The sequence below is a fragment of the Juglans microcarpa x Juglans regia genome, chromosome 2S, assembly GCF_004785595.1.
Source record: "Juglans microcarpa x Juglans regia isolate MS1-56 chromosome 2S, Jm3101_v1.0, whole genome shotgun sequence".
In the NCBI taxonomy this organism is placed as follows: domain Eukaryota; kingdom Viridiplantae; phylum Streptophyta; class Magnoliopsida; order Fagales; family Juglandaceae; genus Juglans; species Juglans microcarpa x Juglans regia.
In genome coordinates, this window is record NC_054597.1 from 9,598,431 (window position 1) to 9,612,652 (window position 14,222).

The following is a 14,222-nucleotide window of genomic DNA, read 5'->3' on the forward strand; positions in this document are numbered from 1 at the left end:
TCATACTAGCATGTGTGCATGATTTTGATTGACAAAATTTAAAATAAATAATAATATTGATCATTCGTGAAGAAATAATCTATGAAATTTCTAAGATGGTTAAATGGATTTGGAAGGACGCATTTGTCCCTTGACGGGCTAGGCCTGGTCCAGTTGTCAGAATTAAGGGCCCAGTGTTAAAAGGCTCCTCGTATGACGAGGAGAAAGCTCAAGCCAACATGAGAAAAGACAAGACAGCCCCTGCTGGGACATACGACTCGAGACCTCGTCTCTGACAGAGGGTGCTAGATTAAATGCGATTGGATGCCGCCCCCTAGACATAAAGCCTTGGCATGGGTCGAGACATCATGATAGAGGCTACTGCATAAAATGCGACGGCACGTTGTCCAGCACAGGGGTAGACACTCAAAGCACAAGGACAATAGAGCTCCATTAGACAAGGGGAGTATAAAAGCCTCGATAAAGGTACAATTCAGGGGCTTCATTGTCTCCAATTTACTATCTCTTTCACTCTTAAGCATACACTGATTTAGGCATCAAATGTGCTTACTGACACTTCGGGCCCCTCAATCTTTCTTGCCTCAAGTGACCGGCAGAGCAAGACGGGGTGCGAAACACTTCCTTAATGTCCATATGTAAGTAGCGGTCAATCACCCAATTGTTTAAATCAAAGAACACAACTCCCCACAAGATAAGGGGCTCACAAGACTACACAAAAAAAAAAAAAAAACATCAACAACAACAATAAACAACAGACAAAGATAGCTGGAAACGACAAGCACCAAATATATATATATATATATATATATATATATATATATATATATATATATATATATATAGACAATGAGCTGATTACAAAAAAGAAGTGTAAGGAAGCAAGAGTGCACATATTCGCAAATACCAACAAAAGCATAAATCAGAACAAATGTGTATCATTTAAAGAGGCAAGGGCCAAGAAACCTATGTACAAGGCATATATCGCTAAAAAAAAAAGATGGGAGCCTATTATTTCTTAGTTTGGATAGCAGGCCGAGAAAAGGCGTCGGGCATCAGGTCCCTCCCAAAGAGTCAAGGAACCCGAGAGCCTCCTGATCAGGCTTCAATATCTCTAAGTTCAGGGCCTTTAGGTTGACTTGGGGTTCAACAATAAGTACGCTCACATTTTCTTCAAGCCCAGATAGCCCTAAGTTTGGTTACGAACCCTCTTAGCCACTGCGAATTGAGGGGAGAGCTTGGCAAGATCATCTTTGGCAGAGGCAAACTCGAACTTCTATTCCTTCACTAACCTCTTGCATGACCTCACCCTTTTCTTGATCGTGGCATACTTGGTGCCCACAGAGGCCTTGTTTCTTGATAGCGCCATGTGCCGCACCTCAAGCTCCTCTCTCTCGGCCTTGACACGATCATGCTCCATGCCCATATCCAACCTAACATCCTCGGCTTTTGACAGAGAGGCAAAGTAGCCAAGGCAACACTCTTAGGTTGCCTTTAGTTCCTTGTCCAAACAGGATGCCAGAATCCACTCCAGATTCTGTTCTTCGGTCAAGACTTCAACCGCTTTCGGGACACTTCCTCCTTAGACTTGTCCAGATCCTTTCAAAGGGCAAGAACTTCTTTGCAAAGGCAAGCAATGTCTCCCTCTAGGGCCTTGAGGTCAAGCCTCCTCAAAGTGCTATGTGGAGGTCAGGCCTTGACAAATCCCAAGAATTGGATTGAGTAGGGCCTTGAAGAATGCCATCTCCAAGTCCGCCTAGTCCTAAGCAAGAGTCATCGGCCCTTGGTCACTAGACGAGGTAGAAGGGAGATCTAGGGGCGGAGAAATGGGCTGAGCATTGATCAACAAGAGCTCAAAGTCTAATGTTGCGGTCATATTAGTGTCGGCCTACGCCATGATGGCATCAAAGTCATCCAAGTCAGGAGAGATCTCTTGGACTGGGGCCGAGGCAATTGGCTTGGGCAGGGTTTGACACGACCGCTCCACAAATGGGCGAGAAGCCCTTTGCTCGGGCTCTAAATGGTCGTGCATTTCCCTTGCTCCTTGAACCTCCTTGCCCTCGCAATGAGGTCTATTTTCTTCCCCTCCTGACATGGCATTAGAAGACCTCTTCTTGCCTCAAGAAACAACATGGTCCTTAAAAAAGCGATGATTGACCACGAGAGATCGATCCAGTATCACCAAGAACTAGTCAATGTTCTCTTTAGTCGAAATAGAATCGATACATACATCCTCGGGGTGTTGGTCAACCTAGGAATAAACTGATTGAATGCGAGCTTGCTCTTGCTCCGAAAGAGTCACGGAGATCACCTTGTCATCGGAAATGATCCTCCATGAGGCCTGTACATGGAACTCTTGCTTGCTGGGGAACTCACACTCCTTGCCGAAAATGAAGAAAAACTTGTGTTACCAATCTTTGGCATTGGAGTTACAGTTCTTAAACCAGGTGATGCGATATTTGGACTAGGAACAGAAACTACAAATATTACCTCCCAAAGACCGGATGTCGTGTGTAAACACAAACTACTTGACGGTCAAATCAAGATATTTCTCACTGGTAGGCTCTAGGACCATGCGCCATACGACGCAGCATGACATCATGATCCTCCATGAGTTAGGATGCAACCAGGCAAGGGCCACCCTTAGGAAATTAGGATTTGCGAACGGGGTGACAAAAAGGGAGTCTCAGCCCATGTGAGAAGGTGCTGGTATGTAGACCAACCTTCTCAACAAGCCCCTTAGAGTCAACGGCCCCGCGGCTCGGGATTGGGACCTCCAAGACAACCGTGTCTGGAACTCCGTATGTGTCCCTCAATGCCCTAAGGTCAACCAAACTAGTAGTAAAGGACCAGTCGCGCCCGTCGTAGCAAGGAAGGCCCCTTCGGGAAGAAGGCTTACACCTCACGAGGACCCCTATGGTGAGGGAAGTGCAAACCCATGAGAAGAAAGCTTAGACGCATTTGGGAGCCATCAAGGACGAATAATGGAAGCAAGGAAGAAAAAAAATGAAAGAGTAAGGATTCTGGAGAAGGGACAAATGGAAGAAGAAAGCGAAATCGAGAAAGGTGGAAAAGTGTTCAGATGACAAAGAGAAGGTTTTAAATAAAGAAGACGAAGGTCGAATAACACTAATGGGGGGGGCTGACAAGTGTGCAGGAAGCATAAATGTCTCTGATGGTTCTCGCAAACCACGCAAAGTGAAGGGATGTGGGTACAGAACTGTCATGCTTAGTACCGAGACATGGGTGCATGCAGTGCTGAAATAATTGGTGAGGGTAAGGACAAGACGGTCGTGGGCATGAGAAATTCCTATCATGCCACGTGATAGGAATTTGCGGGATAATTGAAAGGACGCATTTGTCCCTCAACAGGATGGGTCTGGCCTAGTTGTCAGAATTAAGGGCCCAGTGTTAAAAGGCTTCCCATATAGTGAGGTAAAGACCTAGGCCAGCATGGGAAAGGATGAGACAACCCCTGTTGGAGCACGTTCATGGTATAACACATCAAATGATTAGATATAGGTCAAGATCTAATGATTAAATGTGATTGGACGTTGCCCCAGACACAAAGCCTCACGTGGGTCGAGACATCCTGACAAAGTTGTCGCATTAAATGTGACGACATGATGTCCAGCATAGGGGCAGACACTCCAAGTACAAGGAGAACAAAGCTCATCAGACAAGTGTAGTATAAAAGCCTCGATACAAATACAATTTGAGGGAATTCATTCTCTCAGACTTTGGCATCAGGGGTTCTTACTGGCAATCCAGACCCCTCAAGCTTTCTTGCCTCAGGTGACTGGTGGAGCAAGGCGGGGTGGGAAACATGTCCTTAACAGGACTTATGTATATAAATTCTTTATTCTTTATTTAATTATTTCTGAGCATCCAACCAAGTAATAAATTTCCAAAGTTAATTTAATACTTGATTCGTTCCCTAGAATTCAACTTGTCATTATTAAATTTGACTGCATTAAAGGAACTCACGGTAGTGTTAAAGTTTCCTCACACAAATAATTTATTTTAGTGAGACAATAATTAATGAATGACTTGATGAAAATGAAGGTCATGACATTGTTGTCTTGTGAAGCTAATTTATATATGCAGAGATGTCGCTATAGAGCATCTGCAAAGTTATCTTATCGTTATTTTCTTACATTTGCTCGTTGTTCAATTCGATTCTATTGATACCTTCCATTTTTTTGAAAAATATTTTAATCAAACCCGCTATAACTTTCAATACTTCTAATTCATTACTTTCTAGCAATTTATATTATGATTATTACTTAAACTTAATCACAATTGAAAAAAATCTATTCATCATCTATTTTCTTATCATCTCATGATGTGAAATTAGATGATAGGTTCACAAATAAAATATAATAAATAGTCTCTAATCATCTTATAAACATATTCTGAGATGATGAGAGGATGATGAATAGAATTACTTATTAATTATGAGAAAAATGACAAACAAAATGAGTATTACAATATTTATTAAGTATTTAATATTATCGGGTGAGTCTCTACAGCATCAGGAAATACTAAAAGATCAACTTCGTGTCTTTCTTCCGTAAATCTTAAACTTTGGATAGAAACTTTAGGAAGTCCTAATCACCCAAAAATATCCTCAAATGTTAATCTTGTTTGTTTCGGAAGTTATTTCTATTTCTACATCTGTTCTTCCTCTTCCTAGTCTTCTCCCTCATATTTCATTTATGAAATTTCTTAGCAACAATAGGCGACAATACTCTGCTTAAATAGTACACTGGTAAAAAATAAAAAATTACTAATATTCTAGTCATATTAAAGTAAAGCTATGTTTGAATATAGAAATAGTTTATTCTCATTTTATCTCATTTCATTTCATTATTATAATTTTTTTAAATTTCTGTATAAAATATAATAAACAATTCAATTTTTTTAAATTCTAAAATAATAATAATAATAAAAAATAATATTATAATAATATTTTATTCAACTTTTAACTTTCATCTAAAACCATTTCATCTCATCTTACTATTCAAACGGAGCCTAAATCTAATATAATTAGTTTGTTGTATTCATACTAATTAATAATTGTTAAATGAGAGGCCCAACCAATGAAATTAGTTGATTAGAACAGTTGGAACGCGTGGGATATGTGATGATGGTATCTGTAAATTCAAGAGAACAACAATACCATAATGAATGTATGCTTGTTTTACCCAATTATTATTATTTCTGCAATAAACAAAAAATTTCCCTATTGTTAGTCAAATTTTCATTGATTAAGGAGTGGAGTGGATCGAGTGGTTAAGATCACTAATGCAGACACAGCATGTGAGCTTCTCTGTCACTCTTACGTGTGCTGGTTTTCACACCCCACTTAGACGTGGGCAAGGAGGGCTCAAGAATTTTGATAAGGACTGTGATATTATATCATCCTTGGATTATATATATTTTTTTGAAATAAAAAATTGATGGATGATGCCACCTCATCATATTAAGATAAAAATATACCATTAAGAATTTTTTGCAATTTGCAAGGATTGTATGATTATATCTTTGAACATAATGGGTTTTTTTTTTTTTTTTTTAATGCAAAGATTATGATATCTCATCGTGATATTCAGTAAAGAATTAATTTACCCATTAGTCACTATTCATTACTCTAGATCCTATAAAAAAAAAAAAACAATAAGGTGTAGGGTATGAGGATGGATAGTAGTTGATGTATAGTAAAACCTTTCATTAAAAATCTACTCATAACAAAATAAACTAATGAAAACAACAACATTAAAACCATTAACCAAAACGACATTGAAAAATAATTTCATTGTTCTCTCTTTATTTAAGATTTTGGAGATATCAGGCTGTTATAATCAGTTAATTTACTAAGTATAAATGTTGTGTGTAAATCTGCTTAACGGCTAATTTCATTCCCAACGAAAAAGAACAAAAGGCCCCCAAGGTTCAAGTCCAGGAGCATACTGTTGGGGAGCTCCAAATGCTTGGCCTAAGGCTAAAACCCACCCACCTTTACAAACGCCTTCCCTCCTCTCTTGTATTCTCCACAACTTCAACTTCCAACTATCTTAACTGTCGCCTCAACTTCTTCCTCTCCCAACAAACCTCAACCCTCCGATTTCTCCTTCAAGCCCATAATCTCGTCATAACAAGTGGCAACTCAAACAACCTCTTTATAGCATCGAAGCTCATCTCCCTCTATGCCTCTCTCAACGAACCCATTTCCTCCACCAAAGTGTTTGATTCGTTGTGTTCAAAAGATACGTTTCTTTGGAACTCCGTGATCAAATCCCAGTTCTCGAATGGAAATTACTCGCAAGCACTTGATTTTTATCTCCAAATGCGAGTATCTGATACCCCACTCGACCAATTCACCATTCCGATGGTTGTTTCTACGTGCGCCGAGTTGATGTTGCTATATCATGGCAAGAACATTCATGGATTGGCTTTGAAATTGGGGCTCTTCACGAGGAATTCTGCTGTTGGATCTTCATTTGTGTACATGTATTCGAAGTGTGCTCGAATGGAGGATGCCTGGTCCATGTTTGATGAAATTTGTGTTAGGGATGTGGTTGGTTGGACCGCACTTGTGATTGGGTATGTGCAGAATGGTGAGAGTGAGAAGGGTTTGGAGTGTCTTTGTGAGATGCACAGGATTGGTGGAGATGGTGAGGGGCCGACTTTTAGAACATTGGAAGGCGGGTTTCAAGCTTGTAGGAAACTGGATGCTATTGTGGAAGGAAGATGCTTACACAGTTTAGCGGTAAAAACCGGAATTGGGTGCTCACAGGTTGTTCGATCTTCACTTTTATCAATGTATTCAAACTGTGGGAACCCTGAAGAAGCTTACCTTTCCTTTTGTGAAGAAATGGATAAAGATCTTCTCTCATGGACATTAATCATTGGTATTTATTCGAGATTTGGACTAATGACTGAGTGCCTAAGTTTGTTTCTGAAAATGCAGGAGAATGATATATGCCCTGATGGAATTCTGATTAGTTCTGTGCTTTTGGGGTTCAGTAATTCCACGAATGTCTTTGAAGGAAAAGCCTTTCATGGATTAATCATAAGACAGCATTATGGGTTGGATGAAAAGGTTCATAATGCATTACTGTCCATGTACTGCAAGTGGGGACAATTCACTCTTGCAAAGAAGCTCTTTGGTAGGGTACCTGAGCCTAATAGAGACTGTTGGAACACTATGATTTTTCACTATGGCAAGATGGGGCTGGAAGCAAGATGTACAGAATTGTTTAAAGAGATGCAATATCATGGCATTCAACCTGATTCAAACAGCTTTGTCTCTGTAGTTTCTTCGTGTTCCAATACAGGAGCAACATATCTTGGTCTTTCACTTCATTGCTATATAATTAAATGTTCACTGGATGAAAATAGATTGGTCACCAATTCACTCATAGACATGTATGGTAGAAGTGGCAATCTAAACATAGCCTGGAAAATATTTTGTCGGACACAGAGGGATATCATCACATGGAACACTTTGATCTCATCTTACGCTCATAGTGGTCATTATGCTGAGGCTGTAGCCTTATTTGATAAAATGACTTCAGAGAATGTGAAGCCTGACTCGGCAACATTGGTAACAATTATTTTGAGTTGTTCTCATCTTGCATCTCTGGAGAAAGGAGAAAGTATTCACCGTTACATTGAAGAAAGAGAGATTGAGTTTAATATATGCCTTGCCACTACATTGGTTGATATGTATGTGAAATGCGGGCAGCTTGAAAAAGCAAGAAAGTTGTTCAATTCAATGAAAGAGAGGGATGTTATATCTTGGAATGTGATGATCTCAGGTTACGGAATGCACGGATATGCAAAATATGCCATTGATATATTTCAAGAGATGGAGAATTCAAATGTTAAACCAAATGGACTCACCTTCCTTGCCCTTCTCTCAGCTTGTGTTCATGGAGGGCTTGTTGAAGAAGGGAAGTGTCTGTTTGATAGGATGCAAGACTATTCCATAAAAGCCAGCATGAAGCATTATGCATGTATGGTAGATCTCCTAGGCAGGTCAGGTAATCTACGAGAAGCTGAAACTTTGGTTCTTTCAATGCCGTTTTCTCCGGATGGTGAGGTTTGGGGGACTTTGTTAAGTTCTTGTAAAACTCACAATGAAATTGAGATAGGAATAAGGATAGCCAAGCATGCCATTGAGACTGACCCAACAAATGATGGGTACTATATAATGATGTCTAACTTGTATAGTTCTGTTGGGAGGTGGGAGGAGGCAGAAAGGGTGAGAGAAATGATGAATGAAAGGAATGTGTTGAAGAAAGCTGGTTGGAGTACACTCTAAGTGAGATGTATTTCCTTTGATTCTTTGTTGGGAAATGTTTCTCTAACCCTGAGAGTTGATAATTATATAAGGAGCTTCAAGATCCACCTGAATTTTGATAGCTAGGAGGAACAGATATTGAATAAGCCACACGGGCCCTGAATTTTTTTTCCTTCCAAATATGACTGGTACTGATGTTGCACTACTGTGGCTCACAGGTAATATTCTGTTCACTGTCCTCAGCTCCTTCTCTTTCCTCTCTTTTTTTTCCTAATTAATGACCGAAACACAATTCCAGAAAACCAGTCTGTTTCTGTTGTATGAGTTCACATTCAAACCAAATTTATGGTTTCTATTTTTTTTATATAAAGAGGGATGGTACCCCATATTTTATTAGTTACCCACACTTTTGGCAGAAGAATACTGTATACATGATAAAAGGCTTTTGCGGTTTCAAAAATCCAGAAACGAAAACCTTGAAAAAGTACCTATACTGTAAAAGAAAAATAACTGTGAAAACCTATATTAACACATCAGAATATAGCCCATTAATGCCTGAAGGATGGCAATCCAGCTTTGTCCAATGCTAATAGGCCAATCACTGGCTTTGGTAGGAGACTCACAGAAACAAAAGAAGCATCAGAACCAGCTACCCCTATATTAGCAAGACCATCAGCACGTCTATTCCCTTCTCTATACATGTGGCATAGATCAAAAGGCATAGAAGAGGAAAGAAAAACAATATCTTCCCACAGTTCAAAATATTGTCAAGGAGGCTGCTTCCTATTTCTAAACCAGTGCATAACCAACGAAGAATTGGTCTCCACAACTATTTTTGTAGGCTGTAGTTGATAACATATTAAGAGACCAATTTTTAAATCACTAATCTCTGCAAATATGTTTGTCCCAAACCCAAGGAAGCAAGAGAAGCCTTCAACAAAAATACCTTCATGATTTCTTATAACACCAACTGCATCTTGCTGGACCAGGATTCCCTTTAGACGCACCATCAATATTCAACTTGAATCCATCAAGTGGAGGAGGGTGCCATCGAACTAAGAAAGGTTTAGGAGCTTTTATCTGAATTGGTTTAATAAAGAGACTAGATAAAACAGCCAGATTCATCTTCGAGGTTGGTTTCTATTTATTTTACCATTTATATGGTTCATGGATTGTGTGCTATCTTTCTTCTCCATGCAAGAAAGAAGAAACGAGGTGTGGGGGCTTTAGATATACTCCATCTCTTCTATATTCTATAGCTTAGGGAAAAAAAATATTTTGATTAAACTATGACTTACTTTCTCCATTGTATTTTCCATGGAACATTTGGGATGTGGTAAAGAGTGATCAATAAGCTGTTACCTACTGTAACTGGCATTTTTGTTGTCCATGTAGAGGATTGCAGTGTCTTGCAATCCAAAAAACAAGCTTTTTGACCTTTTTGAATTTGTAAAGGGTGAGATATTTTTCTTGTTCTGATTAAGTGTGATATTTACATTTTCCTCTGCAGAATCCTACTTTCTTGTTGGGTATGCTTGGATGGATTGGAGATGCTAAAGCCTGAATTAGGGGACTTCAGATTTTCAATATTTAATTTTGTTTTCATTTTTTAATATTTGAAGTTTCTGTACACTTCAAGTGCATTCCTATGTGATTTTGCACTTGGGAAGAGTGGCTAGGAGTGTAACTTGTAAGCTTCGAACATTTTGTTGCCCACACAATTTTTGTGTGGTATCATTTTGCCTTTTGATTTTCCTTTCTGTTAGATAGGGTCAAAGTTTTCATTTTATCGTGAGTTGAAAACTTTAATTACATTATAAGAATTTAATTTGTGCAGTGATAGATTTTCATTCTGCAACGGCAGGTGTGGAGGTTTTTGGGAATGTGGAAAGTCAGAGGAAGCATCTCTTGGAACAGCTGCAGATTTTGGAGGATAGAGAGTTGTTGGGGGAAACGTTAGGTGAGGATAAGGAGAGAAAGAGAGGGGTGGTTGCTGCTTTAGAGAAGATTACCCTTATGACGGAAATTTCTTGGAGTTCTTTGGTTGAAGGAAAGTGACAAGTGTACAAAGTTTTTTCACTAAATGGCAAACTCTCATCGAAGAAATAATGCTATTGAGGTTCTTCAAACAGGTGATTGTATTCTTTCCGATCATTTAGCTATCAAGGAACACATTGTGAATTTTTATGAAATGCTTTTTTGGGAGGAATACTCTTGGAGACCTAAGTTGGATGGGTTGGTTTTTGAGTTCATCGATCAGTATAGTGCAGAGTGGTTCAAGAGAGCTTTTGAAGAAGAGGAAATACTTGATGTGGTTACAGGAATGGCAAGGGATAAAGCTTTGGGTCCGGGCGGTTTTTCTATGACTTTTTTTTCAAGCTTGTTAGGATATTGTGCGACAGGATGTTCTGAAGGTTTTTCTGGAATTTCAGCCGTTTATAAAATTTGCAAAAATTCTTAATGCTACATTTATCGCACTTATTCTTAAAAAGGCGGGGGCAGTGGAAATGAGGGATTTTCAGCCTATTAGTTTGGTCAATGGGATGTACAAGATCATTTCCAAGGTGCTAGCTAACCATATGAGCGTGGTGATGATTAAGATTATTTTGAAATCTTAGAATGCATTTGTGAGAGGAAGACAAATTCTGAATTCGATTTTAATAGCTAATGAATGTTTAGAGAGTAGAATCAGATCGGGCGACTCTGATATTCTTGTAAAATTGGACATGGAAAAGGTATATGATCATGTTAACTGGGAGTTTCTCTTGTACTTGCTTGGGAGATATGATTTTGGTGAGAAGTGGTGTTTGTGGATCAAGCAATGTATTTCAACTATCATATTCTTGATTTTGGTGAATGGTTCTCCGGTTGGTTTCTTCAATAGTTTTCGTGATTTGAGACAAGGGGATCCTTTGTCTCCTTTTCTTTTTGTTCTTGTTATGGATGCTTTGAGTAGAGTGATTGAAGCGGCGGTGGACGGGAGTTTCTTGTCTGGTTTTTTGGTTGGTAATGGGTCTAGGGGCAGCATTAAAGTCTCACATCTTCTTTTTGCCAACAACACTTTAATTTTCAGTGAGACAATCGAGATCATCTTCAGTCTTTGAGAGCCCTCTTGTGGTGTTTTGAAGCTGTTTCTGGTCTTAGAATTAATTTATCTAAGTCTGAAATAGTTCTTGCGGATTCTGTAATGAATATTTTGGATTTAGCTAATATTTTAGGTTGTAAGGTCTCATCATTACCTATGATATATCTTGGTCTTCCATTGGGGGCTCCTCACAAATCCTTGATGATTTGGGACGGGGTGATTGAGTAGATTGAAAAGAGGCTGGCTGGTTGGAAAATGTTATATTTTTCCAAAGGGGGAAGAATTACTTTGATTAGGAGTCCGTCGTCTAACCTTCCAATGTATTTCTTTTCTCTTTTACCTTTGCCTGCAGGGGTGGCCAATAGAAATGAAAGGATTTTCGCAATTTTTTGTGGGGTGGTAATAGGGAGGAAAGAAATTTTCATTTGGTAAATTGGAGCAAGGTTTGCTCTCTGGCTTCTTATGGAGGCTTGGGGGTTCCAAATTTAAGGTTTTTCAACAAAGCTTTACTTGGGAGATGGTTATGGTGGTATCACCTTGAGAGGGATGCATTATGGAGAAACATTATTGATGTTAAATATGGGAGAATGTGGGGGAATTGGTGTTCTTATGAAGTTAGAGGAGTGTATGGGGTGGGTTTGTAGAAGTCTATTCGGAATGGTTGGGGGGAATTTGTCAATCATGTTAAATACAAGGTGGGTGATGGAACTAGGATTAATTTTTGGCATGATATTTGGTGAGGGAAAACAGCTCTTAAGAATGTTTATCCTTCCCTCTTTAGGATTGCAAGAGATAAAGATGCTTCAATGGCTGGTTCCTATATTTTTTTAAACAATAATCTTCAATGGAATGTATATTTTATTAGAGATGTGTATGATTGGGAAGTGAATTCCGTTTCTGATTTTTTTGGAAGACTCTATGATATGAAGATGGTGCAGGGAAGGGAGGACAGCTTGCTGTGGATTCACATTGGTAATTCCAGATTTTCGGTCAGCTCCTTTTACAAGGCGTTAAGTTGTCATTGTGTCAATAAATTCCCTTGGAAGAGCAGGAGATCTAAGGTGCCTAGTAAGGTTACATTTTTCTGTTGGTTGGCGTCTCTTGGAAAAATATGGACCATGGATAATTTGAGAAGGGGTGGATTATTTGTTGTGGATTGGTGCTTCATGTGTAAGAAAGATGGTGAATTTGTTGACCATCTGTTTCTACATTGTGAGGTGGCTAGGACTTTGTGGGATGAGATTTTTGGTTTGATGGGTATTGCTTGGGTGATGCCTAAGCAAGTGGTGTACCTTTTAGCATGTTGGCAAGGTTTTAAGGGGAGTCATTGCATTGCTGCCATTTGGAAGATGATTCATTCCTTCATGTTTGATATGGTGCTTATGGTTGGAAAGGAATGGACAGTGTTTTGAAGATAAAGAACGTTCAATGGGAGCACTTAGGGAGTTTTTCGTTAGTACTTTGTGTATCGGGGCTAAAGCTCTTGTATTGAATGGAGATATTCTTCATGATTTGCTTTTAGTCCACTCTAGTTCCTAGCTTGTATTTATGTGTTTTCTCATGTGTACTTGGGCTATGCTTATTTACTTGTTAATAAAAATTTCTTATACTTAAAAAAAAAAAAAAAAAAAAAAAAAAAAAAAAAGATTTTCATTTTGAACAAGTTATGTGACAGTTCAAGGCAAAGATCCAACCTCTAGTCACAGACTGTAATTAATTTCCAATGTCGATGAAGTTGAACCTCTCACAATCTGGGGAGAGCAAGTAAATATATTTGAATGTGAGACATTTATGATAAGAGTCACAATGCTGACTCCTGAGATACTTATAAAAAAAAGAGTCACAATGCTGAGATTGGTTATTTCCCTTCTACTATTTTACTTTTAAGTAATTATTAATTTCTAAATTCTGTTGTTGCTTTCCTAAAATGGTCAAAAGATTTGACTAAAGCCATACTTATTTTCTCGGTTTAGAAAATCTTTAATTTGTTTCATCAAAGTCGTGTCAATGTCAATACTCATACTCTATATGTTAAGTGTCTTTATTGCATTTTTGTTCTTAATCTACATAGTCCCATTGTGGCACTTCATATTCCTCTTCTCGTTTGTGCTATCTAAAGAGAAAGTTAACTTAAGTCACTGACCTTTGTTTATAGTGGAATTCGCTGCATCACTAATATAGAACTTCTTCATAGGTCTTTCAGAAACATAGATCCTTTATATTGCTACTGTGCTGCAACATATGACCGTAATCTGATTATCATTGCTGTCTCTTCTTGCAACCAGCAGTGTCAAGTACCGAGGAAAGCAAATATAGGATTGGCAGTTAATCAAATGGAGACTGTAGAGTTCCTTTCTGCATCCTTTACTTTCAACAATGGATGATGCAGAGGTTACCGGCTAACCTTGTTGCCAACCAGTTGGAAAATGCTAATAATAGCATTATCACAAATGACTTCGAGGTGAGTTGTTTCCAAGACCTATGTTGTAACTGCATATTCATTATTATTGCCATAATTAATTTTTTTTTTTTATAAGTAATAAGTAGTTGTATTGATAAAGATAGGCATAGCTCAAGTACACCGGAGGTATACATATGAGTACACCAAATTAAGAACTAGAAACTGTTACAAGAAAGTTATGGAAGCTGGGACCATTTAACTCTAGAGCAATGGCCCACATAAATAAGTTTCCCAAAAAAATCTCCTAAAATTCTTTAAGGAACGTTCATGATCCTCAAAAAGTCTATAATTTCGTTCTCTCCAAATACACCAGAAAATACAAATAGAAACCATCTTCCACACTGCCATAATTAATTTATATTCTTTAGTGG

The 14,222-nt window shown here is 38.5% G+C and overlaps 1 protein-coding gene across 1 annotated transcript; it reads left to right on the forward strand.

The window, feature by feature from the left end:
• Positions 1-5,918: 5,918 nt before the first annotated feature.
• Positions 5,919-10,279, forward strand: LOC121252958 (pentatricopeptide repeat-containing protein At4g39952, mitochondrial). The gene is made up of 2 exons (XM_041152820.1): positions 5,919-8,523; positions 10,149-10,279. The coding sequence occupies exon 1, from the start codon at positions 5,987-5,989 to the stop codon at positions 8,324-8,326; it is 2,340 nt and encodes a 779-aa protein (XP_041008754.1). The 5' UTR covers positions 5,919-5,986; the 3' UTR covers positions 8,327-8,523; positions 10,149-10,279.
• Positions 10,280-14,222: the final 3,943 nt, after the last annotated feature.